At 38.0% G+C, this 27,489-nt stretch overlaps 1 protein-coding gene across 1 annotated transcript in view; it reads right to left on the bottom strand.

Moving 5' to 3' along the window:
- Nucleotides 1-27,489, bottom strand: part of Lama4 (laminin, alpha 4) — a 141,077-nt gene that overhangs the window by 40,860 nt on the left and 72,728 nt on the right. Inside the window, exons 10-15 of the mRNA XM_013032844.1 lie at nucleotides 24,471-24,638; nucleotides 21,938-22,131; nucleotides 15,764-15,880; nucleotides 11,306-11,454; nucleotides 3,619-3,760; nucleotides 2,938-3,034 (exon numbers count right to left, since the gene is read on the bottom strand). Coding sequence (XP_012888298.1) covers nucleotides 2,938-3,034; nucleotides 3,619-3,760; nucleotides 11,306-11,454; nucleotides 15,764-15,880; nucleotides 21,938-22,131; nucleotides 24,471-24,638 — 867 coding nt within the window. The remainder of the gene's footprint in view (nucleotides 1-2,937; nucleotides 3,035-3,618; nucleotides 3,761-11,305; nucleotides 11,455-15,763; nucleotides 15,881-21,937; nucleotides 22,132-24,470; nucleotides 24,639-27,489) is intronic.

Here is a 27,489-nt window from a genome sequence, read left to right as displayed (position 1 = left end):
GACAGAAGGGAACCTTACTTCATTGTTGGTGGGAATGTAAACTTGTTCAACCACTTTGGAAAGCAGTATGGAGGTTCCTCAAAAGACTCCACATAGAACTCCCCTATGACCCAGCAATCCCACTTTTGGGCATTTACCCAAATGTTCTTTAGAGTTCTTATTCTCTCAGTAATACATAATAGTTTTTGTGTAGATGTACAAGATACTAGCACCTTTTCATTAGTTTTTCCCCCTTATGAGTTTGATTTCATTGCAAATAGTGTGATTTAAAAAAGTAGTTTCCAGTGATTTACATAAAATTAAAATGGATTTTTACACATTGAATTGTAATGGGCATATCCTTGTTTTGTTTCAAGTCTTTGTGGAAAGAAAGGCTTTACATATTTTATTGCTAATATGTTTCCTGAATATTTTTATTCTTCAGTAGATTATGAAAGTATCCTTGTATTCTTGGTTTACTAAGACTTTAATGAATCATGAATGGGTTTTTCTTTATTAAATAGTTTTACTGTATTGAGGTGATCATATGAATTTTCTCATGAATTCCATAAAGTGATGAATTCGTTTTAAATGTTAAATCAACTTTGAAATTCTGAAGAAAATTCAAGTTAGTCATCATGTGTTACCATATCTGTATATGCTACATTTGATTTGTTAATACCGACAGGATTTGTAACTCTGTACAATAATTCAGCTTGCATTGTTTTTCTTTTTATATATTTTTTTCAGGTTGTAATATTTACATTTTGTTGGCTTTATAAAATGAGATGGAGAGATTTATCCTTTCTCTTTTTCCCAGAAAGGATTGTATACCAGTGGGTTTTTGTTTTTCTCCCAGTCCTGAGGTTTAAACTCAGGTTTGGGCACTGTCCTTGAGCTTCTTTTGCTTAAGGCTAATGCTCTACCATTTGAGCCACAGCACCACTTCCAGATTTTTCTGTGATTTAATTGGAGATAAGAGTCTCACAGACTTTCCTATCCCAGATGGCTTTGAACCCTGATCCTCAGATCTCAGCCTCCTGAGTAGTTAGGATTATAGCCACTGGAGCCCAGCTCAGGTTGCCATTTATTATTTAATTATTTCAAGTCATTCAGGTGGGGGTGGGGGCTGAAGATTTCTTCATGGGAAAAATTTACTTGCTGATTAAAGTTATTATGCTTTTGTATACATGTAGTTCTATTAGATCTTATGTTCTTTGTAGGTCAGCTTTGGTCATCTTTTTCTTACAAAAAGACTTGCTCCTATTACTGCAAATAACAGTCTTTGAAATAATGAGTAAGAATATTCTTAACTGTTTTTTGGAACTCTTGGTAAAAATAGGATAAAATATATTTTGTGTTGGATGTTTATCAGAAGAAATGTCTGGTTAAAAGTGTGTCCTTTTGCAATTTGCTGTCTTACACAAACATTTTCTATACAAGGTTCATTTAAATAGCAGCTTTCTGAGTTTATTGTGCATTGTTAACTGTTTGATATAGATAATTAATTAATTGCCAGTCCCAGGTCTTGAACTCTGGACCTGGGCACTGTCCCTGAGCTTCTTTTTGCTCAAGACTAGAGTCCTACCACTTAAGCCACAGCGCCACTTCCAGCTTTTTGTAAGTAGTTTATTGGAGGTAAGAGTCTCACAGACTTTCCTAGCCAGGCTGGCTTGAGCTGCTATCCTCAGATCTCAGCTTCTTGAGTAGCTAGGATTATAGGCATGAGCCACTGGTGCCCAGCTAGATAATGAATTTTAAAAGCTGAAAAGTAAGTCTACTCATGATTGAAATTCATGTAGGAATGAATAAATAGTAAGCTAAAATTATAATGTTGCTCAGCAAATGATAATGGTTTAAGATGAAAACCTGAATTTATATCACGAACATGATTATTGTCAAAAGGAGATAGTCTTATGAAGTCCTGAACCACATAGTCCTAAGTCCCTTTCCACTGTCTCTTTTATGAAGAGATTTTAACCAAAAAAAGATCATGAAATAAGTGACTAAATCTGTAAAATATTAAAAGATATGGATACAGAGTGATTTGGTAGACAATATGGGAGTGTGTGTGTTTGTGTGTGTGTGTGTATGCGCGCGCGCATGTGGGCACATGCTCGTGCACATAGTCCTGGAACTTGAACTCAGGGCTAGGTGTGGTCTTCAAGCTTTTTTTTTTTTTTGTCAGTCATGGGTCTTGAACTCTGGGCCTGGGTGCTGTCCCTGAGCTCTTAGAGCACTCTATCACTTGAGCCACAGTGCCACTTCTGGTTTTCTGGTGGTTAACTGGAGATAAGAGTCTCACTGTTTGTTGTTGTTGTTGTTTTTGTTTTTGTGGCCTGGGGTGTGCGGGGGAGAGGACTAGCCTTGAACCTCAATCCTTAAATTCTCCCTCCAAAGTAATTAGGGTTAGAAGCTTGAGCCATAGTGTTTGCTCATTTGTATTTTTCTTCCCTATCTCATTCTTGAATTTGTTTGGTTTAGTTAGCAGCTACACCATTTCTATGCAGTCAACTGTGAAACACAAGCTGCAAGAAAGCCCAAGTAACCAGACGGCTTTGTGACACCTTGTCATCCTGACCGACTCTCAGAAGGATGATCCATTCCTATAGAGTAGAATATTTCAAGGGCCTTCCAAATTGTTTAAGGAAGAATAAGAGTAGTTTTACAGTTAAGTGCATATTTAAAAATTAGTACTTGGTTAAGATTCTATTAATCAGTGGCTATGAATCTATTTGACGAGTAAGAATATTCAGCATAGATTAATATGTTTCCATGCAGTTTTTCTAGATACAGGCTATTTTTCATTATAATTTACTTTAAAATATCAAAGCAGGAGCTATTGGTGAATAATTCAGTTGCAATATTAATTACTTTTTAAGCCTAGATTTTAGAAATCTCTGAATTAGGTGTATGAAGGAAGGAGGCAGAAGGAGGATAGACAGGTGAGGTATTTACTGATATCTGCTTGATCTTGGAGTTCTCTGGCTTGGTTGAGAAGGTTGTCACTTTCATCTCTATGGTAAATGATCTGAGTATCAATCCCACTCACAGCCTACAAGGGAAGTGGGGAGAAAGAAAGAATGACAACAGAAGAAACATCAACTTACCATAGTTTTAAATGACACAATGTATCTGCTAGGCACTGAGCCAAAGCTTAATTTTCATAATTTAAAATTAAGGTCAAATACTAACATGAAAAAAACAATGCCCTTAGAATTTTCAGGATAAGTATTTGGATTTCTCAGGAAAATTCCACATACCCAGAACAGTGCTCCATCTATGGCTCCCTCAGAGTATTTGTTGCATACAAGCTACTTAATAAATGATACAAGTAAGAAAATAATCTGAATGAGCATATAAAGCATATCCTTTATCATTAAAAACTAGTCTTCAATACATTTTTTCAGGAACTTGGGTTACTAAGCAACTAAAGAAACTAGTATTCGCTGGTTGAGATACATATAGTTTGGAAAACTTTCAAACTGAAATCTTCATGGCATAAAATGGTCTTTTCTTAGTTGCCTTTCTGTCATTTTTACTTTACATTGGAAGCTCATGAGATGATACTGGGAAATAAAATGATTAAAATGGGAAAAGGTAACATATAGATCTATCTTAGAAAAGGGAAATACTTACATCATAAATTCTCTCAGTGATATTCAAAGCAAATTCCGCCTTTTCACTGGCTTCATCAACATAACTGGCAATATTTTCATAGACATTCGATGCATCCAAGGCTTTCTGCACCAGCCCGTTCATATCTGAACTGTGCAAACGTCTGTCAATAGACCAATCTGTCATTAGTTCTCTGGTCTCCGGGGGAAATGGGGCTGTCTTTTAGGATCACAGATGCCTCCCGATGATTATTCAATGTCTATGGAAGGTTTTTCTGAGCCACCCTTGCTTAGGGGCGCATCATGTCAGCATTCCTTTGCCCATGTTACCTCCAAGATGTCACCCCATTTGGGAATATGGCAGCTGCTGCCTAACTAAAGCTGCTGTAAAAGGAAAGAATCACATATTTATATGGTGGCGGTCAGGTGAAGACATGAATCTGCGGTCATCCTCACCAGCCCCTTGTCCCAATCAGCATCGTTACTGTCTCTCCATAAGAGATGAGGCTGAGAGAGAAGGCACATGTTGCTCTGTGAAGATCTGCTTCAGTCTGACCTCACCTCTGCCCTCCCTCTCCATGTTCTCCTCCTCTTCCCCTTTTTAGGTGTACAGTTCACTGATTATTAACTGATCACCTACCATGCACTGGGCACTCTCACATATGGTGGCTAAGATCAGTATGGCCTCAAATGATCGATATGAGGCCTACCAGTGATTAAGTCTGTAAATGCTTACCATCCTGCACATCCAGGAAACTTCAGGTTTATTATTATAAACTGCTTCCTGAATTGTAATTGTAAACTCTATGTGTGTCTACATAATTTATTTTATCGCCAAATTAATCATATTCCTCTATCATACAAACATGACTCTGAGTTCCACAGGTCATCCTCTATCTTTCATCTCAATTTTATGTAGTCTTCAACTCATCTGTTCTTTGGGGATTTTTTCCTTTCGGTTGTAAATACTGAGGCCAATGATCATTTTATTCATTAATATTAATAAGCTTTTGAAGCTTCTCTGTGACCCAATCAGGAGATGACATAGCACATTTCCTGCAGACTTTTCTTTTCAAACCACCTGAACCATCATCTTGTTCCACTGTTTCTGCACCTCTTCCTTTACTGGTCCACTCCTGGATTGCTCTTTTAGGCTCTGAGGGACTTCCTCTATATCTCCTCAGTGATTTCATGCTCTTCTTTCCAAGTTCGCCAACCATTCTATCTCCCTGGTGGCAGGACTAATTTACCTATTAGGAAAATTGTTTTTTTTTTAAAACAAAGTTTACTCTTCCATTTTTAAACGAGAAGAAAATAAATAGGAATAATAAAAATGCGGTTGCTAGTCTTTCTACCAATGTAGTTTAAATTTATTTTAAGGAAAAATAAGACTAATCAAAGCAAAAGTGGGTATGGCTTATGAAAATCATATTCTAGCTTGCATTGTAAAGGTGGCTCTAATCCAAAATGCTTGCAAGTTCTTCTCCTTATTTCCCCTACTTCCTAGAAATGGTTCAGAGAGTAAAACTTGAGAAGGTAGATAAAAAACTTGTAAAAAGAAAAAAGCTGAAAAGGGACAAAATATTACAAATATTTATAAATGTATGTTTTAAGATTTTGCTGGCTAGGATATTAGAAGTAGCAAAGAGCTGGAAACAAAGACTTTATTACTTTATTGATATTGCCAGGCACAAAACACACTGGATCAATATTTTAAAAGTGCTTTGGAAATGGAAGCTTCTCAGTGAAATAAATCTGTCTTTGTTGGAGGACAACATGCACATTACTGTGTCTATCAAACACACTAAAAATTAACATTTTAAAAAGGAAATGTCTATAAATTTGAGTGTTTTCATGAATAGTTTCAATCAGACATACAACAAGCATAAAAGGACTTCAGGATGATTTTGAATTCTGGTTATATTTTATGTGCAATGTGTAGTATGTCCTTGGAAGCATTCTGGAACACTCTGTAAAGTGTGACTTGGAGAAGCTATGTTTGGGATCTTAGTCAGTGGGACATAGTTACAGTGATGAAGGAATGACCAAGAGGGCCATAGGCTGGATCTTAAAACTAATTCTCATCTATCTATCTATCTATCTATCTATCTATCTATCTATCTATCTATCTATCTATCTATCTATCTATCTATCTATCTAGTATATTATCAAAACCAGCATTTTATTTAAGTCCATTTTGTTGCCTTCAGCTAAAGCACATTTCCATCCAGGTACCAGAGGCTCCTAGCTCCTCAGGAGACTGAGAACTGAGGATCATGGTTTGAAACTAGCCTTGGCAGGGAAGTCAGTGAGATTCTTATCTCCAGTTAACCACCAAAAAACTGGAGGTAGAGCTGTGGTTCAAGTGGTAAAGCACAAATCTTGAATGAAAAAACTAAGGGACAGAGCCCAAGACCTCAGTTCAAGCCCCAGTACTAACTGGTATGTGTTCATGTGTGTGTATATGTATGCATATGTAAGTGCACACATGTGTGTGCACACACACAAACCACATTTCCTAGGGGTATAACATTGGGATAGATAGAACTATTTCACACACTAAGACTTTAGGTCCTTCTTTCCCCCATTCCTGCCACGCCTCTGAGATTTCAAAGGGTGTTTGAAAAATTTGGCAGACAGGAATAAAAAGGTTTTGAGAAGTTAATATTGGTTCTTATTTTACTCATGGTCTTCATGAGTCCTTGTTTCTCACTGCCAAATCTGTAGTCTTCCTCTATAATGATCTTATTATTTACCTATTATTTCAAGGTCATGAATTCAATTCCAATTTTGCAGTATATTTCAATTAACATTAATTCAAGTGCCCACAGGGTGCAGGATTCTCTTCCAGACACTGTGAAGAAAATTGTCAATTGATTTTTTTCTTCATAGGTGTTGAAATCAAATAGTTCCCACTGGGCACCACAGAAAGACTAGAGTACTTACTGGAAGTCAGTTATTTAACCGCTTCCAATTAACTTTACTTAAGACACTTGGGTGAGGAAAGCACATGTCGTAGATGAAATAAGTCAGTGATGATGGTAGAAATGTATCATGTAAAGGGTCTCATTTAATGCCTCTCATCAAATTGCCTTAGGCCACCCTATTAATAATGATTTACCTGGCCCCTGACATCTCTACCATTCTCCAAAAGGCACAGGCCTCTAACCCAACAGACTAAAAAAATATACAAAATCTCTCTCTACAAAACAATTGCAATAAATGATGACTGGCTCTCTGAGTGAATTGTTAAGAAACCAAAAAATAAGTAAACCCAACCCCAGCCCACCCGAATCCTAGTAATTCTGGCATGTGGAACTTAAGCCTTGTAGATATCTGTATGCCTCACATTAAGATATTACCTGCCATGATAAAGGCAGAGAAATGGCTCACAAACAGAGAATCAGATAATCATACTAAGAACTCAGTAGGCACAGGCCCTAAGAAGGTGGATATCATGGCAGGTAGATAACACTTCTCAATCCTAGCTCTCAATATTAATGGATTTAACTCTTCAATTAAATGACAGATTGTCTAGTTGGATCAAATAGCAAGATCCTTCTATCTGCTGCCTTCAGGAGACACACCTTGCCCACAAAAACAAACATATTCTTAAAGTGAAAGGCTGGAACAAAATCTACCAAGCAAATGGCCCCTATACACAGGTGGGAGTTGCAATCCTAACATCAGATAACATAAACTTCAAATTAAAGTGAGAAGAGATAAAAAGGATATTACATACTAATAAAGGGATCTCTCCTACAGGAGGATATAACAGTCCTAAACATCTATTTACCAAATACTGGAGCACCCAAATTTATCCAAGAAATACTACTTTCCCTAAAATCACAGGTAAATTCAAAGACATTGATTGTTGGTGACTTTAACACACCAATTTTCCTGATGGATAGATCAACCTGGAAAATACTCAACAGAGAAGCTCAGGTCTAAACAACTGCATAGACCAAGTAGACTTAACAGACATCTACAGAATATTTCACCCAACAGAATCAGAATACATGTTCTTCTCAGCAGCACGTGGAACATTCTCCAAAACAGACCACATTTTAGGTCACAGGGCAAATGTGTCAAATTCAGAAACACTGAATTTATTCCCTGCATTCTCTCAGACCACAAGGGAATAAAATTAGAAGTCAACACCAAAAGCCACCAAAGAAAATCCTGTAACACATGGAGGCTGAACAACACAGTTGAACCACCAGTGGGTCATAGAAGAGATTAGGAAGGAAATTCAAATGTTCATGATATTTAACAAAAATGAACATACAAATTAGTAGGTCCTCTGGGACACGGCAAAGGCAGTACTCTCAGTTCCTACGTCAACAAATTGGAGAAATCTCAAACCAGCCATTTAATGATGCACCTGAATCTCCTTGAAAAAGAGCAACAAGCCAAACCCTAATCCAGTAGATAGAGACAAATAATTAAAATTAAATCGGAGTTAAATGAATTAGAGTCCCCAAAAACATAGAAAGAATCAACAAAGCAAAGAATTGGTTCTTTGAAAAAAATTAATAAAATTGACAGATCTGTTAGTAAATCTTACCAAAAAAGAAAGGAATACACCCAAATGAACAAAATCAGAGATGAGAATGGAAACATCACCACAGAAACAACCAAGATTCAGAACTTTATAAGGGAATACTTAAACAAATGTGAGAATCTGGAAAAAATGGAAGAATTTCTAGCAAATATTGATATGCCAAAACTAAACCAAGAGGACTTAAACCAACTAAACAGACCTATATCAAGCATCAAGATAGAAACAGCAATAAGGGAACTCCTATCCAAGAAAAGCCCAGAACCAGATGGGTTCACAGCTGAATTCTACAAGGCCTTCAAAGCAGAACTCATACCAATACTCCCCCAACTCTTCAATGAAATTGAAAGTGAAAGTTCACCACCAAACTCTTTCTATGAAGCCATAATAACCCTCTTCCCAAGACGGTCAGTGACTCATCAAAGCAACTATAACCTATTTCTTTTTTTTCTTTTTTTTTCCAGGGCTGAGGACCGAACCCAGGGTTTTGCACGCACCGGGCGGGTGCCCTTCTGCTGGGCTAAACCTCCAGCCCCCATAGACCCATTTCTTTGATTAACATCGATGCAAAACTTTTCAACACAATTCTGGCCAATCGACTTCAACAATTCATCAAAAAAAATCATACACTATGATCAAACAGGATTCATTTCAGGGATGCAAACTGGTTCAATATATGCAAGTCAATTAATGTAATTCATCACATCAGCATGAGCAAGGATAAGAACCACATGGTCATCTGTATAGATGCAGAAAAAGCATTTGACAAGATCCAACACCCCTTTATGATGAAGGCTCTGGAAAAGCTAGGAATCCATGGAACATTCCTCAATAAAGGCTGTATGTGACAGACCTACAGCCAGTATTATACTTAATGACAAAAAACTAAAGCCATTTCCTCTAAACTCAGGAATGAGACAAGGATGTCCATTCTCTCCACTTCTCTTCAATTTAGTATTAGAATGCCTAGCTACAGCAAAGATGAAGTAAAACTCTCCCTCTTTACAGAGGACATGATCTTGTATTTAAAGAACCCCATGGACTCTGAGCTGATCTGAAACTTTGGCAAAGTAGCAGAGTATAAAATTAACCCTCAAAAATCAATGGCTGTTCTGTATGCTAATAATGAGAAGAGTGTGGCTGAAATCAGGAAAGCAACTCCTTTTGGAATAGCCCCACAAAAACTAAAATACCTAGGAATTAACTTTACCAAAGAAGTGAAGGACTTCTATGATCAAAACTTTAAAAACTTGAAAAAGGAAATTAAAGCAGAACTGGGGAAGTGGAAAAACCCATGATGCTCCTGGATTGAGAGGATTACAATCATGAAAATCACAATACTGTCAACATCTGTCTACAAATTCAATGCAATACCCGTTAATATCCAAACCTCATTCTTTAATGAAATAGAAGAAGCAATCCAAAAATTCATATGGAACAATAAAAGACCCCGAATAGGAAAAGCAATCCTTAGCAGAAAGAAGAGTGCTGAAGGAGTATCAATACCAAAACTCTATTACAAGCCATAGTAATCAAAACAGCTTGGTACTGGCACAAGAACAGACCTGAGGACCAATGGAATAGAACTGCAGACCCAGAAATGAACCTGCAGATATATAACCACCTAATCTTCTATAAAGGAAACAAAAAATTAGAATGGAAGAAAGACAGCCTCTTCAGTAAATGGTGCTGGCAAAATTGGTTTAACACCTGTAGAAAACTAAAGCTAGATCGTTATCTATCAAACTGCACTAGAATCCACTCCAAATAGATCAAAGACCTCGAAGTCAAAGCAGACACCCTGAAACATTACAGGAAGGAATAGGAGAAACTCTAGGGCTCCTTGATACAGGCTGAAATTTTCTTAAAAGAGACCCAGAAACACAACAAAACAAAGAAAGGTTGGACAAGTGGGATTACATTAAACTGCAGAGCTTCTGCATGGCAAAGCTAGCAAGATCAATAGAAAATCCATGGATTAGGAGGAAGATCTTCACTAGCCATACAACAGACAAGGGCTTCATATCTAAAATATACTTAGAACTCAAAAAATTAAATCTCCCAACAACAAATCCTCAAAGAAACAACAGTACCATTAATAAGTGGGCTAAAGACTTAAAGAGAGACTTCTCTGAAGAGGAAATAAGAATGGCCAATAGACATTAAAAAATGCTCAACTTCTCTAGCCATAAAAATGCAAATCAAACAACATTGAGATACCACCTCACCCCAGTTAGAATGGCTATAATCAAGAAATCTAATAACAACAGATGCTGGAAGGTATGTGGCCAAAAGGGAATGCTACTGCATTGTTGGTAGGAGTATAAATTTTCAACCACTCTGGAAGGCGAGGTTCCTCAAAAGATGACAGATAGAGCTCCCCTATGACCCAGCAATCCCACATTTGGGCATTTACCCAAATGATCACAAATCAGGTCACACTAAAGCTACCAGCACAATTATGTTTATTGCAGCATTATTCACCATAGCTAAGATGTGGAACTAACCCAGGTGCCCCTCAGTAGGTGAATGGATCAAGAAAATATGGCATATATATACAATGGAATTCTATGCCTTCATCAGAAAGAATGACACTGCCCCATTTGTAAGGAAATGGAAAGACTTGGAAAAAAATCATATTAAGTGAAGTAAACCAGATCCAAAGAAACATAGTTCCCATGGTTTCCCTAATTAGTATATGTCTAGGGTAATATTAACAGATGAGTAGAATAGCTCAATAGCTATGTACACATGACCATGCTAAACGAAATGAACTCCAATAGATTTTTGTTTGTTTTTATTTTTAATGTACTATATGATTTTTTTGTTTCTTTTGTATGTTCTTCCCCCTATGGTATATCCCCTCTGTATTTGATTTTGGTACCCTGGTACTGTATATACGTTTATCAGAATTGGGGAAGGGAAGGGGAACAACAGAATGGTGACACAAAGGACAGGGGGGAACCAATTCAACAGCGAGATACACAATATGTTGGAAATGATCTGTACAACTTGGGGGCTTGGTGGGTGGGAAAGTAGGAGAAAAATGAGGGAAGGGGTAACGAGTTTGACAAGAAATGTACTTATTACCTTACTTATGTAACTGTAACCCCTCTTTACATCACCTTGACAATAAAAAAGATGTTACCTGCTCAACTCATCAGCTTCTTCCTGAAGGTTGCGGGCATGGTCAATAGCTTCTTGGACTAAATCATGATTGAGGTTGCTAAGGTTAGATAATGTTCTTTGTAGTTCATTTTTGGCTCCATCTATTTCTGCATAAATTCCTGATGCATTCTAAAGAAAAAGCATTTAAAATTAAGTGAATCAAACTTAGAGGAACTTTGAACATTTTCCCGAGGAAATAGACACATAAAAATAATCTCTACTCTTTCGTATCATGAAGTTCAGTACATTTCAGGCTTAAAATACTGTAAAAGTAGACATTTAACCATTTCTCCTGCATTTTCATCTCTTTCTTCTTTACTGATTGTTTCCTTATGACTCAGACATTTCTGACATTTTCTTTCTAAAAATAAGACTAAAAAGAACCCTCTCATTATCTGCACATCTCCTTTTTATTCTACTACCTCTTTCTATTCTCATTAAAACAAAATCTCCCAAAAGGTTGTTTACACTTACTGTCTCTATTTTTAACTTGTATTCCAGCCTTTGCAGTCTGGCTTCTTCCCAATCAGAGAAGAAGTTCACTTAATGATACCCAGTTATAAAATACAGGGGCCATCATTTGGCTGACTTCTTAGCTGAAATTCAGCTGTGAAGTGGCCTTCTTTGGTTTTCATCTGAACCCTAGACCTACAATCCTAGTATCCTTGTGTCACATTGTGGTAGTCATTTCAGGGAATTATTTCACTTACCAGATTACAGCAATCTTAATAAGCAATGAGGTACTTCTAATTTATTTTTCCATTTCTACAATGTAGCACAGTTCTTAGCACATAGGATTTATTTTTAGAGATATATTGAACCTCTAATTGTTTTGTTGATCATCTGTAGAATAATGCTTTGAAAAAAATTGCTTTGAATTATATAAATACAAAAAATATAGTATGGCCATTCTCCCTTTACTCCTCCTTTAATAAGTATTTACTATCTACCTATTATGTGCCATATCTTCTTTTAGGGGATAGAATTCTTATGAAGAGAGTCTCCACCCTTAAAGAATCTATAATCTAATGGGAAGGTACAGATAACAAGCAGGTAACTGATCAAATAAATGAACAAGTTAGTTTCAGAAAGTAAAAGATACCTTGAATAAAATGCCACAGTTGGGATGGAATGGAGAGTAATGGTGCAAGGAAACATGGGACAGCATGTACAAAGGTTCTGCAGCAAGAATAGGCACAGTATGCTTGAAAAAAAGGAGAGGAATTTGGAAGGCTGGAGCACAGTGATAGAGGAAGTGAATAGGGCATGAAGTCAAAGAAGTGGCAAGCCCAGGTTGCTTAGAGCCTCATGAGCCATGATGAAATGAAAGTGTTTTCTTATAAAACTCACCTAGAGGCTATAGTAGAAAACCTAATGCAATCTGATTCTATTTTTAAAGGATGTTTTTTTTGCTACTGATTTGGGAAAGTATCTGAAGGGCAAGAAAAGAGGCAAATGAGTCAGGAGCCTCATAGCATTTGCACAGTTGGGTTTGCAATAAAGACTTAAAGTTTGATATATGACAGATAAAATGGTAAGGTTTTTTTGGTGACCCACAACAGTGAATTTTGACTTGAAAATGTCATGTAAGCATTTTGATAGGTGATTTTGGACCTCAGTGGAGGTTGGTTGTAGCTAGAGGTGGAAATTGTGAGCTTGTCACTTTGTGATCTGTAAAGCCAGGAGGCAATAAGAACAGGTAGAAAAGAGTGCCCAGCATGCCCTACCCAGCCATTCATTATCTAGAGCTGGTATCAGTAAGACCAACTGCCAGATACAGCTCAAAGTCTGTTTCTACATAGCCCTGAGCTAATAATATATTTTACATTTTCGGAGGGTTGCAAAAACAAACAAAAAGCAGAGAAGAATAAGGTACAGAGGCTAAATATGGCCTGCAGGACCTAAAATATATTTTCAACATCGAGAACAGAGAGAATAGCATCAGTGAAGAGCAATGGGATCCCTTGTGGAATGGGCTGAGTTCCACAGCAATGGGGGGCTGTGCTGGGAGTGGAAAGAGCATCTGCAAATGACTTGAGACACTCTGCTATGAAGCGAGTGGAGAAATGGGAAGAAGTTACAGGGAACGTAAGCTTTCTTCTTTCCTTTAAAAAAAAGATTTAGCTATGATTTATTTAATTATTTAATTATTTGACAACACTGTGGAACAGGTAGATATGGAAATTAAAGAATTAAAGGTGTGTGTGTGTGTGTGTGTGTGTGTGTGTGTGTGTGTGTGCGCGCGTGTGTACTGGTCCTGGGGCTTGAACTCTGGGCCTGGGTGCTGTCCCTGAGCCTCTTTATTCTTTTTTTTTTTTAGAATTGTTCTTTTTTATTTTTTAATTTTTTATTTTTCTAATTGTGAAAATACTGTACAGAGGGGTTACAATTACATGGGCAAGATAATGAGTACATTTCTTATCAAGCATTTTAGCCTCCTCCTTTGTTTCCCCTTCCCATCCCTTCCCTGCCTCCCCACCCAATCCTCCCTGCTCCCCCCTGCCACCAAAGTTGTAAAGTTCATTTTCGACATAACGACTTGTACATCTCATTGTTGCAATGGGTCCACCTGTATCCCTATTTAAACAATTTGTTTTTCCCCTTCCCCTCCACAAATTTTTATTTTTATTTTATTTATTTTTTATTATTTTGGGGGGTCCGGTTGTGGGGCCTGAACTCTGGGCCTGGGCGCTGTCCCTCAGCTCTTCAGCTCAAGGCTAGCGCTCTACCACTTGAGCCACAGCACCACTTCTGACTTTTTTTCCCTGTTTATGTGGTGCTGAGGAATTGAACCCAGGGCCTCATGCATGCAAGGCAAGCGCTCTACCACTGAGCCACCTTCCCAGCCCCAAGCCTCTTTATTCTTAAGGCTAGAGCTCTACTACTTGAACCCCAGCACCACTTCTGCCTTTTTCTGATTAGTTTATTGGAGGTAACAGTCTCATGGACTTTCTTGTCCAGTCTGGCTTCCAACTGTGATCCTTAAATCTCAGTCTCCTGAGTAGCTAGGATTACAGACGTGAGCCACTGGTGCCTGGCTCACAGGTATTTTTTTTTTTAAGAATGAGTATATTAGTAATTTTAGTTGTTTTAGGAGAGAGGAAAGGAGATGAAATGGGGCAAGAAGAACTTGATGTAGCCACAGAATAGTTGGCCTGGTCATTCTAGAGTAAATGAGATGAGAGGTTGTGCTTAGGGAAAGAGGAGCTTGAAAGCAGTATTTTGGAGGAGGAATTGCTATTGCTGACTAGAGCTAGGTAAGGTCACAGAATGGGAACAGAGAGGGCTGGAGGAAAAGCTTGCCAGAGAGAAGCGAATGGAGCTAGAGGTCAGACTGTTGGTGGCTTATCCACAGAGACGCTGATGATGCTAAAGGAAGTGGTGGCAGTTGGAGGTAACAGAGTGTGTGGTGCTGAGGTTGCCAACGAAAGGAGATGGCAATCAGACCACTTTCACCAGATATTCTTTCCAAATGAACTAATTTGATAATCATTTTCTTCCATGAGCTTTGGGAATTTTTTCCTCCTAAAAAGGTTTTTTTTTTTTTTTACCTTACATACCTTACTGTAACCCCTTTGTACACTATTTTTACAATAAAAACTGCTTGATAAGAAATGTACTCATTACCTTGCTCATGTAATTGGAACTCCTCTGTACAGTATGTTCACAGTATTTTTTAAAAAAGAAAAAAATGTATTTTAAAAAGTGTTTTTAAAAAAATTTGAACACTTGCTTTATTTAGCATACAGCTTTTTGAGTAAAGAGTGAATAAGGCAGATCCAGATACCTTTACTGATTATCAATTGATTAATTAGATCCACAAACTCTGCCTCATGTTTGCAGATACTCTACACTTGAGTGACCCTTCCAGGCTGACTTCTTACTAGTTATTTTGGAGATAGAGTCTCAAAGCCTTTTCTGCCTGGGCTGGCTTCAAACTGCAATCCTCAGAATATTAGTTTTCTGAGTAGTTAGAATTGTAAGCATCAGCTACTGGGGCCAGGCTCAACCTGATTATTTTGTTGGCCATTCTGGAGGTGGATTCTCAAAGATTTTTCTACCTGGTCTGGCTTCAAACTGTGATCCTCATGATCTCAGCCTCCTAACGTGGTGAGAATTTACAAGCATGATCCACTGATACCCAGCAATATTTCTAATAGAACTTTCTGCAGTGATATCTGTGTCGCACATGAGGGCTTGAAATGTGACTAATTCAACCCAAGAATCATTTTTCTAATTTTATTTAAAGTAATTTAACTGTAAGTAGCCATATGTATTTACCAGCCACAGTATAGTGTGAGAAACTGGAAAAATCCTGTCACGTGGTCTGTTTAAAACCTGCTAACTTGATAGATTTGATTTTGATCTTTCTCCTGTGTCCCTAGGCCACTGCTATAGTGTTGTCACTACAACTCTGAACATGTAGGTATGTCCTTACCTTTATTATATCATCAAGTTCCACAAGGGTCAGCCGAGGGGTTGACAGAGATTCAGCAGACGCACTCAGAGACATGTTTACCAGTTCCACCTTTTCCTGCACTCTCTCATGTTGTTTCTGCAAGAAGGAAGAACAAAACAAGGGTGAGGAAGAGAGACACAGTCTGTCTTTAGTGAAAGCATCAGGGATAATGGTTTATACCAACCTGCTGTTTTTGAGCTTTGGACAACTCTGGTTCATTATTGAATTTTCTATTCACCTTTCAAGAACACTGCCTGTCTGATATTCAGTTTTTTCATTTACATAACAGAAATACGCATTTCAGGGAGATTTGAAGCTCTTGAGGATAGTCCCTTTTCACATCAGGATCTCAAAGAACTAGTATCCTAGAAAGAACATCATCTCTTTCTATATACGTTAAAGTGGGACTATAAACACAAGGTTGAGTACAGGCTGTTTTTTTTTTTTTGCAGTAATTGGAAAAAGACTTAATTAAAAAATACTTATCATGTCCTAATTCTAGTCCTGGAAGAGATAGTTCATTTGGACAGGAACAAAATATTTACATATATAGGGAGAGTGGGGGAGAATGATGAAAGGGGTAACTCTGATCAAGATGTATTGCACATATAAATGGACATATAAGTTGAAACTCCCTTGTAGAACTACCTGAAGATAATTGAAGCAAATACAATTCTAATGTCCATTGAAAAATTAAAAAGGGCTCTATTATTGAAGCACGGCCTTGTGGTCTTGCTTCACGCTGCTCTAAGTTATTTATATTAGCTGCTCAGATTTTTTGAGGAGGGAAATTACAACCATTTTTTAGGTCAATGCTTGAATTTCTACGTTTGCTTTGGGGTCTCAGAGGCAGGGCTGTTGTGACTGTGAAGAGGCATGGAGCTTTAAAGGAGTTCAGACTATGAAGGCAACATGAAATGAGCTTTAGGATAGAAAGTAAAGGATCTATTTTACAATTTGAGTAAGAAGTGTGCTGACCTTGCTTTACCAATAGTCAGTTAAATGAGAGGTGAAACACATGTTAAGGTGTAATGTAGGATAGCATGAAATTAGTTCTAGACTCCTACCTATAGAAGGACATACTTTAAGACTTTCATCCTAATGTCCTTTCTTACTCTCTGCAGGTTTTTTCTGATTCAATGGAATGAGGACTGAAAGCTGTCTTCTCCAAATACATTTTTACAGGGATTCACATAGGCACAGAGACAGAAAAGAATCACATTGGTGCTTCCTCTTGATTCAAGGACATAAAAAAATCCCTCTACCAATATCCATCAGCCTAATGCAGTATGAGTATCTGGAGCCAATTATTCATATCTTCACAAGGAGAGGTCCTTATAGAGTGCTACATAAACAATAGTGTAAAACATGTGTGTGTAATGGGAGAGAGGCTAAAGGGGTTAGTGTGATTTAGCTGTAATTGGGCTGTTTTCCTTTTATGGGGACTGAATTATGAGCTCCTCTATGAGCTCTTGTATTTAGGTTACTCTAAGAGAACATTGCTAACACTCAAGTCAGAGCTGAACTTCAAAGCTGGGTGCTAAGGGCACTGTATGATAAACTTATTTGTAGTAGTTGAAAAATGATATATTTCCAGTTTAAGTCTTTCCTCCACTTTTCATATGCAACATTAGCAGCCAAATTAGCTTGGAAACAAGCTCACAGAAAGATGACTAACTTGAATGAAAAGGGTTCTGAACATCAATAATGATGAAAGTAACAGTATTAGCAGTATTCTACAGGCTTCAGTACCCTTTCCACATAAGTGAAAGAAAAGGATTTTTTTCCTGATCCCAAAAATCTAGAAGAGTCTTGGGAGAGCAGAGCGTTGGTTTATGAGAATCCCTAAGCAGATCTTTTTAAAGGAAATTTAACTTTCTTTAAAATTTGGAATCTGATATTCAATAGAAAGTGATTTTTAAATTATTTTATTACCTTTTCAAGTTAAAAAAGGATGACAAAATAAATAATGTAATTATTAGTTGTGTGGAGACTTTTTGCACAAATCAGAGTGCTTACACTTTATGGGTATTTTTAGTTTGACATAAAGACTGAAATGTTGGTTTATTTCTTCCTGAACCATGCTGTAGAAAGTTTAATAGAAAACTGTGAAATTAAAACTGTTCTTTAAAGCATAGAAATAAATTCCAATAAATCAGACCCACCTAAATCAATTTGTTATAGGAATAATGTAAAAGCCAAAAGTTGGTTTTAAAATTCCCTGAAAGTTTCATGATACTTAAATATACAAAAGCAGGAAAGAGAATGTTAATGATAGTATTTAGTCAATTAGAGGTCCAAGTTAATATATAAAGAGTACAGTGTTTATAATCCAGAAATAACCAGCATGTTCAAATCATATCTGAATTATATGGGAATATTCCATGTCTTTATCAGTCTGTCAGTAAAGCTAATGAAACATGTGACATATTTTGTTAGGTGCTAGGAAGGTGATTTGTGCAAAGTCAATAAGGAGTTCCCCCTTTGAATGCTTACAGTCTAGTAGACTAGATCTACACCGCACACACACACACACACACACACACACACACACGCTACACATTCAGCAATTAATCTAGGTGCCTCATGGATTAGAACATAAAAGAATTTATGACACATCTGATGAAGTTTGGTGATCACTGTTGGAGTTAGGCTTTATGAATAGATAATATCAGTGTGGAATGGGTAGAGACTCATTGTGGTGGTCAGGTTATGAACTTGGCATTAGGATTGTCTACTTGAATTTGTCTGCTTCTGATGTTCATGAGTAAGGTTTTCATGATAGGGATGTATGTATGTATGTATGTATGTATGTATGTATGTATGTATGTATATATATATGCATGTATTCTAGTTTTCACTGAATTCACAGAGTTAAAAGATAGTAACAATGTAGGAACTACTGAATTTAGTTAAGTAGTTGAGGTACTTTACTAAAGTACCTCCATCTGCAGAGAGAGCTACTTAATCTAACATAAAGGGTAGACAGAATTAGGCATAGAGGGACAAGCAATGAACAATGAGCAAAGGAAATGAATACCACAAAGTCGTATACTAGTGGCTGGGGCTTTTAAAAAATGTTTGCTCGAATCACCGATGACTGGAAAATTTACCTTCTTTTCATAGGAAGCCATAGAAGGCTTTCAAAGCAGGTTTATCTGTTGTGTCTACAGAGCTAGAAGGATTCCTTGAGATGGGATTCTGAAAGGGAAAGAAGCCAGGAGAGTAGGAAAGAAGGAAGGAAGGAAGAAAGGAAGAAAGGAAGGAAGGAAGGAAGGAGAGAGAAAGGAAAATAGGAAAGAAGGAAGGAAGGAAAGAAAGATGGAAAGAAGGAAGGAAGGAAGGAAGGAGTAAAAGATCCTCAAATGAGGAGACTGGGGACTTGGTAGGGAGAAAAGATGCCTCAATAGGAATGGGTTGATTTTTTTATTTTTAATTATCTTTAAGTAGTTGTACAAATAAGTTCCCATTGTACAAAACAGCACATGAGCTCAAAGTATCTGACAACACCATCTCTTGAATGGGTTGACTTTTTAGCAGGTTAATAGCAGGACATACCCACGTGAGTATTTCTGCACACAGACACCCACATGGGTGCCATGGGTTCAGTTATGAGTAAGGATGCAGTCCTCCAAATCCCTTCCCAGGACTGAAACAGTGAGATGGGGTAAAGTCACAGAGGGAGGGGGATAAGGACAAAAGGGTGGGCTTTGGCTGATGCCAAGTATAAAGGTGAGGGAGAAAAAGGAGAGATGAGAGGGGCTTTGAAATGCCTCATGCTATGATGTTCTCTTCCTGAAAATTTGCTCCTGCTGTTCATTTGTGCTCAGTAGATGGTTTGTTTAGCAGAGCTAAAATGAGGCCTACCATCTGTTTCAATCACTAAAATACCAAATTCCTGGTATCCACATGCATAAGATTAAAAAAATGTTGCATAAGGCAAGTTTAATTAAAAGCTATTTTGGCATCTACTTACTTATTCACTTTTAGAACTCAAGTCTTTTCATATGTGTACCATTGTCCACTTATTGCTTATTACATTTACCAAGTCCTATGTGGACCCCGCCCCCCCCACCAAGGCACACATTGTTATTGATTGGCTGCTAGCAAATCGGTTGCTTTGTGTCTATGTATTTACTTTGGTTCATTGTGCATAAGTCCTTCTCCTGTTAGGGACTCTACTAAAGACTTTTGATGAAAGGATCCAGCCCTAAAAATAAATCAATGGAGGACTAAACATGGTATACATGGACCTGTTCTCTAGCACACATCTGTCTAGAAGACAAAGATGAGATTGACAGTTCACTATCTGAAAAGGGAATCGCATATAGCTCACCAGTTCTGGCAATAATTGGTCTCCATAATGAAGCCTTACTGCCTGTTGTCATGGAGACAGTTGCAGTATGTCTGGGGTCTTCTCTGTGCCATTAAACTGTCCTTGTCTGACAGGGACTGGTGCTGCGTGTTAGACTGTACTGGGGGGGTCCAATTCTTCAGGGTTCTCTGTATTGATCATGGCTTGGGGTCTTCACCTATGTCCTTCTGGGACAATCACATAAGTTCAAAGTACAATTTCTCACATAGAACTCCTTAGGTAAATGCTCAGAATCTCTTCTTGAGAATAGAACAGTGCTATTCAATGGGCTAGAGGAATGAGTTTTTAATCTCAGCAAGGAAGAAACACTTATTATTCAGGGCTGAAAATAGATTTTCAATAAACTTAGGTACAGGGCTGGGAAGATGGCCTGGGTTCGATTCCTCAGCACCACGTAAGCAAAAAGAAAAAAGCCGGAAGTGGCACTATGGCTTAAGTGGTAGAGCGCAAGCCTTGAGCTGAAGAGCTGAGGGACAGTGCCCAGGCCCAGAGTTCAGGCCCCATGACTGGACCCACAAAAAAAAATAAATAAACTTAGGTACAATTCAGGAAATCTCACAATTAGAAAGCCCTTAATGATTATCAAGGAATCAACAAATGTTTCCTGAATTATTTTGTGTCAGGCATTAAAATAGAGGCTTTAGGACCCAAAGATGAAGAAGGCACAATTGACTAGCATCTTGGAGCCCCTTGAATTTGGAGGAGAAGATGATCTGTTCCCACATGATCACGATACAGAAACAGAGCTACGCAGAGGCATATGGGATTGAGGTTGGTCTTCCTGGAGTTGCAGGAAACAAAGCATGATTGTAATTGTGGGATTGTTTGAGGGGACAAGGGAAGGTGAAAAGAAAGAAGAGATTAATGGAGAAAAAATAATACTGAGGAACACTATGTCTATATGTATGAAGATGGCATAACAAAACTCACTGAAAGCTGTTCAGTAATTATGATTTAGGGAGCCCAGGGAAGACAAAGAAATAGAGTTTTAATTTGATTAAAGTATAATATGTGTGTTTGTGTGTGTGTATGTGTGTGTGTGTGTGAGAGAGAGAGAGAGATACACCACAGTAAAGCTCTTTTGTACAATATAGATTAAAAATTAATGACAGGAATGTTAAATAAGATCTGCTGGGAGGGTAAGTTGTGGGAGGGAAGATCAGATAGACCATTCTGGAAGGGCAGGGAGGACAGCATGGAAGGGAGCAAGAACGGAGGAGAGAAGAAGTGGTTATGGATTGAGACATAGAAAAAGACCAGAACTAAAGAAAGTGTAGAGGAAAAGAAAACAGAGAATAGAGCCAAAAACTGTTCAGACAGTGAAACCAGGTGTGTCCTGGGGCTGCCTGGATGTGAGGAAAGGGAGGAAGGGTATTTTGCTGTGGTTATTTTTCAGATGTAGGACTTTTGCCTTGGCTGGACTTGGGCATGATTCACATACCTTAGATCACAATGCCTCCCTTATGGTTGGGATTACAGGCTTCGGCTTGTTTATTGAGATGGAGTTTCACTAACTTATCGCCTCTCTAGCAGTTAAGATTACAGGTGTATATTACCACCCTTGGCCTAGCACCCATCAAAACAAGAACTAAACAATGATAGTATCAACCTTATTTTTTAGCTACACACACTCACATTAGCACAGTACTAAAAAGTCATTATATTTAAAAGATCAAGTAGATATACTAATAGTGAAAAAAATATCCTAGTTGTCCCTTGTTGGTGTAACTTCAAAATGACTATGCCTGACATGTATTTACAGTTACTACCCACCATACCTCATGGTCCCGTTGCCTGGAGGCGATGGCTCTGTTCATGTCTTCGGCATCCCTGACATGGTCAAGGGCTTGGTCAAGTGATTCCTGGAGGTCTGACAGCTTCGCTCTGTAGTCATCCAGCTGCTCCAAGATGACAGGAAACAATGAGCGGGTATCATTGTGCAGCCGCTGCCAGTTCTCAACGTGGCTCAGCACTGAGAAGAAATGGAGACAGAGATTTAGTCTGGACTTCTGCTTCCTTCCACTCTTCCAACATTTAGCAGGATTGCAAAATTTTCAGGCCATTTTTCTGTAGTGATTGAGATTAATTCCACTGTTGACAAAATAGTCCATGTTTTATATTTGAACTGTTATGGGATGTGGGAGAAAGGGGAATGGTCACTTTAGGAGCCCCTCAGCAAGACTGAGCTGAGAGGGGTTAATTAGTTTAGTTTTATGTGGAAACTATGGCAATATATCTTGTTTATTGCTACCTCAATTATTATTCATTTTATCCTGGCAAATGAGACTTGGATACATAATGGTTTTTTAGCTATCAAAAATTCCTCAAATTATATTGTCAGTAATAAGACAAAACTAACTATTTATTTTCTGAATTTTATTTTCCCAGGCAAGTGTTAGTTCCTGGGGTCAAACTTCCACCATGATCTATACAGGTATAAAGGCTAATAGTGATATAATATTCTTAAATTTTCTTTGTATGTATCCTCAAAAGCATGTGTGTTGACAATGCTTTACTTCTGTATTTCTTCAGGGCCTATCAGTCTGTCTTGTTGAGGTTTGTATTGTCTTTAATCATTGAGAAGACACAAATTCCTGTCTGAGTGAAGAAAGTATGAGTAATAACATGGAGAGAAGCTATCAAGAGATACAATTGGTCCCCTGGTTAAATGCCACAGCAGGCCAGGGGCTTGGGAACATCTGGATGTGGTACTGGAGTTCCAGCTTTCCTGGCTGTGAGCCTCATCCTGACTTAGATCTGGGGCCTGTGATTCTTCTTTGGTTCTCTCTGTTGCTAAGACTTTACAGATTTGTTCCACAATAAATCTTTATGCCAATAATGCTCTTCGATGGTATCCGCAATAATTACTAGCAGAGGTTGAGAGTAACAATTGTGGGAAAAATGTACTGCCTTTGGTCTTTGTAGTTCATGGAAACATTTAGATCCCCTCCTTACAATGTGCTTTAAAAGCATAACTTAAAGAGTGACCAATATGTTAAATGACCAAATTAGAATTATTCCAGGATATGTATTACTTTATTAATCCATTCAATAATAAGATCTGGAGATGGGTCTAATAACTACCATAATTTTGTTATTAATGAATTGAAATAGTGTTGTGAGATATTAGCAGTAGCAATAAAATATGGTATGCAAGCTGAAACTAATTTTTTTTCCTTTCTTTCTCTTTTTTTTTGGCTAGTCCTGGGGCTTGAACACCTCAGGGCCTGAGCACTGTCCCTGAGCTTCTTCTGGTCAAGGCTAGCACTTTACCACTTTAGCAACAGCAGCATTTCTGGCCTTTTCTGTGTATGGTACTGAAGAATCAAACCCAGGGCTTCATGCATGGTAGACAAGCACTCTTCCACTAAGCAACATTCCCAGCCCTGAAATTTCTTTAGTTAATCATGTAAGATTAAAAGGAACACAAATTCTTTGTGATTCTTTCCATCAGGAATGGATCCCATCTTCCTACTTTTTGAATTTGAGCAATTTTGACCAATAAGAGTGGATAGGACATGGGTGAACTCCAAGGCCTCAAGAAACCTTATACTTTCTAGTCTTACCCTCTTGGACAGCTATGTCTCACCATGTGATGAGCCTAGGCTACCTCTTTAACAGTAAAACTCATACAGAGGGAGAGACCCAGTCTTCCTAGCTAGGCCCATATACATGAGTAAGCTTAGCCCATGCCACACTCAGCAGAGATGAGCTGTCTAGGATGAGACCAGTCTAAATTTCTAATTCATGAGCAAATAAATGTTTTAGTTGAATGCATAAGAGTTGGGTTGTTATGCAGTGATACAATGATCAAGCCATGGATTCAATAATACTTCTATGATTTGATGCCCATCTTTATCATTAAAAAATGTTGATTTTCTGTTGGAGGTAAAAGTTAATAAAATGTCTTTTAGGGCTCAGAACATGAATGTTGCTAGGATTATAGAATTGATGCCTTTTTGGTATGAATTTCCTTACTATATAGAGTCTTGGGAATTAGTAGCTCAGAGCCTTCCTTCCCCTGTTTTATACATTTTCACAAGTGCTAAATCTCTAAAAATTCTACAGGAAAAATTCTGTAGCTTCAGCTATTTCCCACAGGTGTAAAGTTGGGCCTGGATCTAAAATCTAGCTCTTACAATTAAGTTTTCCTGAATGAGTCCCTTAACCCACAAAGAAACCCTACATAACTCTGAATATTGAGAACTCATTGCTTCTTCACCACATGTTGCCCTGTGGCTTGGGATCCTTTCCTGGACCCACAAAGAAAGCAGACATGTGCTGGGTCAGCCAGATGTTGAAGACACATACAATCCTGGGCCTCATCAGCTTCCTCATCCACAAGCTCTCTCTGTGTGAGGAATGATGGATAGCTTCGAATCTCCTCCACCATCTTCCGAGCCAACACCAACTTCTCAGCAACTTCCTCAGGGCCAAGTTCCTGCTCTTCCTCATAATAGAGCATCTTGTTGTTGATCTCTGAAAGAAGGAACATGGTGAAACAGGGAGAAGGAGAGCGGATGCTAATGCAAGCACAGAGGAATGCAGGCCAGGAGGCACGCATGAGGCCGATCCTGCAATGCAAGAACAGGTTCCTGCACAGACAGCACTGACATCATGCTGTGAACAATGGTGCTGGCGCTGGAGTTCATTATGTGTTCAGAAGAGGAAGAAAACCAGAGGGAACCCTGCTGCATCCCATGGGGCATCTTCAGAATGGAAACAGGCTGCTACAAAGCTGCCCTGCACACATCCACACCCATTCAAGAAACTCTTACTTAAGGGCAATGAGCCCTTAGATCAACCTATTATAGAAATACTTACCTCAGAAAAAATGTTCAGAAGTATCTCTTGTCTATCATTGGTGGGGGGTATTGGAGGTATTTACTGTATTTTAACCAAGGATTTAACAAAACAAAGCCTAGGCAAAATAAGAGCATGCTGATAGCTATCCAAATGAACCTTTCCTGTTGTTTTCTAGACAGATTATAAAATGGCAGCTTGTTAATCAATTTCATTTGCCTTCTGCAAAGACTGTTTATGAAGATCAAGCTATTTGATCAGGGTCTTTTCACCCTGTTCTATATGGAGATTGGTGGATTTTAGAACCAAAGGATCCATTGAGGCTCAGTGGGACTAAATAACTTGTCTACACAATAGCATGTTAAGCTTCATGCTGAGCTGGCCCAAATTGCTGAGTCCCTCATCCCTACTCTATATGATCAGAAGAAATATATGTAATTGCTATCTTGTTCTATGGCAACTCAGGGAGGAAGCATTTTATCTTCCTGGCATAAATGAAATTGTGTGTCTGTGGTTTACAATGATCTATGTGGTTGGTCAGACAAGATGGGTAAACAAACACTGGCGTCACATAAATCACACAAGGATAAGGGGTTGTATTTTATGTGGATAATGGCTTGAAGGTCACCAGCAGCTATTTTAGAGGTGGCCGAGAATGATGAATGACACACTATTGGTGTTGTACACCATTCCTGAATTCTGACAGAAGAGAGATTAATGGGAGCAGAAAATTCTTAATGCTATAAAATTATAGCATTCCCTAGAAGGTGTTAGGAAACCAAGATATGCTTTTTTTAAAAAAAAAGGTTATCAGAGGATTAAAACATCCACTTTTCAAACATAATGCCTAAAAATATTATCCCTTGGAACAAACTAAACATCGATATTTTTCTGAATTCTAGTACTTAAAATGTTGAATTCTTTGGCATTTTGATGCAAATAGTATGTTCAGAGTTTTGGTCTGTTTTGTTTTAGTTATGTCTGGTATAGGTTATAGGAAATATAGACAGTAAAATTTTTGCCTTTGGTCTTTGGAGACTAATCACACATTATTTTAAAGAGACTAAAAAAATGGATAGAAGTTACTGTGTCCCATTCATATTTCTTTATCCTTTCGCATGACTAAGTGTACGATATGAAGATTTAGATTCTTTTCAAATGAAACACCTTAGAATCAAAATGTGGGTTATAAAACACTAAAAGTGATGTATTGCCTTTGAATGGCTGAGGAGGCATCTACTTTTATTTGTTGCCTAAAGAAGCATTCATTTCTTAATTGGATGGGGTCACCTAATCTTCTAGGTTCCGTCTTACTGTTTTGGACAAATCAATAGTAACTCTAAAGTGCTGTAGGAAAAGAATATTTTACCAGTAAATGCAAAAGTCTGAGAAATTGAGGATGTGAGAAGGGAAATTTTATATTGAGTATTATAGACAGCAGTGAAAATGTAAATTATGCACCTTGGTTTTTTATATTTCTATGCTTGGAATAGGCCCTGATCTATCTGTACAGAGATACGAATCTCCCACTGTGGAGTCCTTTACTGTCTTTGTACTCTGGGATGTATTTGATATTTATTATACTATTATATATAGTACTATATATAGTACTATTATATATTGGAACACAAGCACTGGATCTAACCTAAGGAAAGTCTCTTTATATCAGAACAACCCCAATCTCTTTTGGTTAGGAAACTGAAGGTGGCTTTTAGTGTACTATTAATATCATCTTCAAGATACAGGCAGCACTTAGTAGAGGTTTAGAGCACAAATAAGTAAATCTCCAAAGGGAAAGATAGTCTGTCACAGTGTTTTAGGGCAAAGAAATATCACATGGTCCCACCCAGTTTTCTTCTGAGTAGGGGACTGGAGAAACTTGTCTACCTACTCAGTGGAGAAGAGCACCACAGAAGCACCTTAGGATCTGAATCTTTTTACTACCATTCTAAAGGCAATTATTTGTCTGTAAATAACAGAAAAACCATATGTTTCCTGCTTTTAATGCTTGCATTTTAGGAACACCATAACATGTGATTTTTCTCTCCTAGAAAAGTATCCTAGTAATAAACTTGGTGAAATACTTGGAATGGGGAATTATTCTGGACATTTTCCCTTGAATGCCACCAGTAGGAACAAGGGTTCAGAAATACTAGAGAAACAATCGTGAATTAAAGACCTTATGTGAATTAAAATCTATTGGCCGGGCGCTGGTGGCTCATGCCTATAATCCTAGCTACTCAGGAGGCTGAGATCTGAGGATCGCAGTTCAAAGCCAGCCCGGGCAGGAGAGACCGTGAGACTCCTATCTCCAATAAACCACCAGAAAACTGGAAGTGGCACTGTAGCTCAAGTGGTAGAGTGCTCGCCTTGAGCTGAAGAGCTGAGGGACAGCGCCCAGGCCCAGAGTTCAAGCCCCACGACTGACAAAAAGAAAAAGAAAAAGAAAAAAAATCTATCACCCTCTTAAGTTCCTAGTACACAATAATCACTGATGGTAGGCTTCTTTTTTCACTGTAATAATCCA

This window comes from Dipodomys ordii, unplaced genomic scaffold, assembly GCF_000151885.1.
Source record: "Dipodomys ordii isolate 6190 unplaced genomic scaffold, Dord_2.0 Scaffold157, whole genome shotgun sequence".
In the NCBI taxonomy this organism is placed as follows: Eukaryota; Metazoa; Chordata; class Mammalia; order Rodentia; family Heteromyidae; genus Dipodomys; species Dipodomys ordii.
This window is presented reverse-complemented; position numbering and strand designations above follow the sequence as displayed.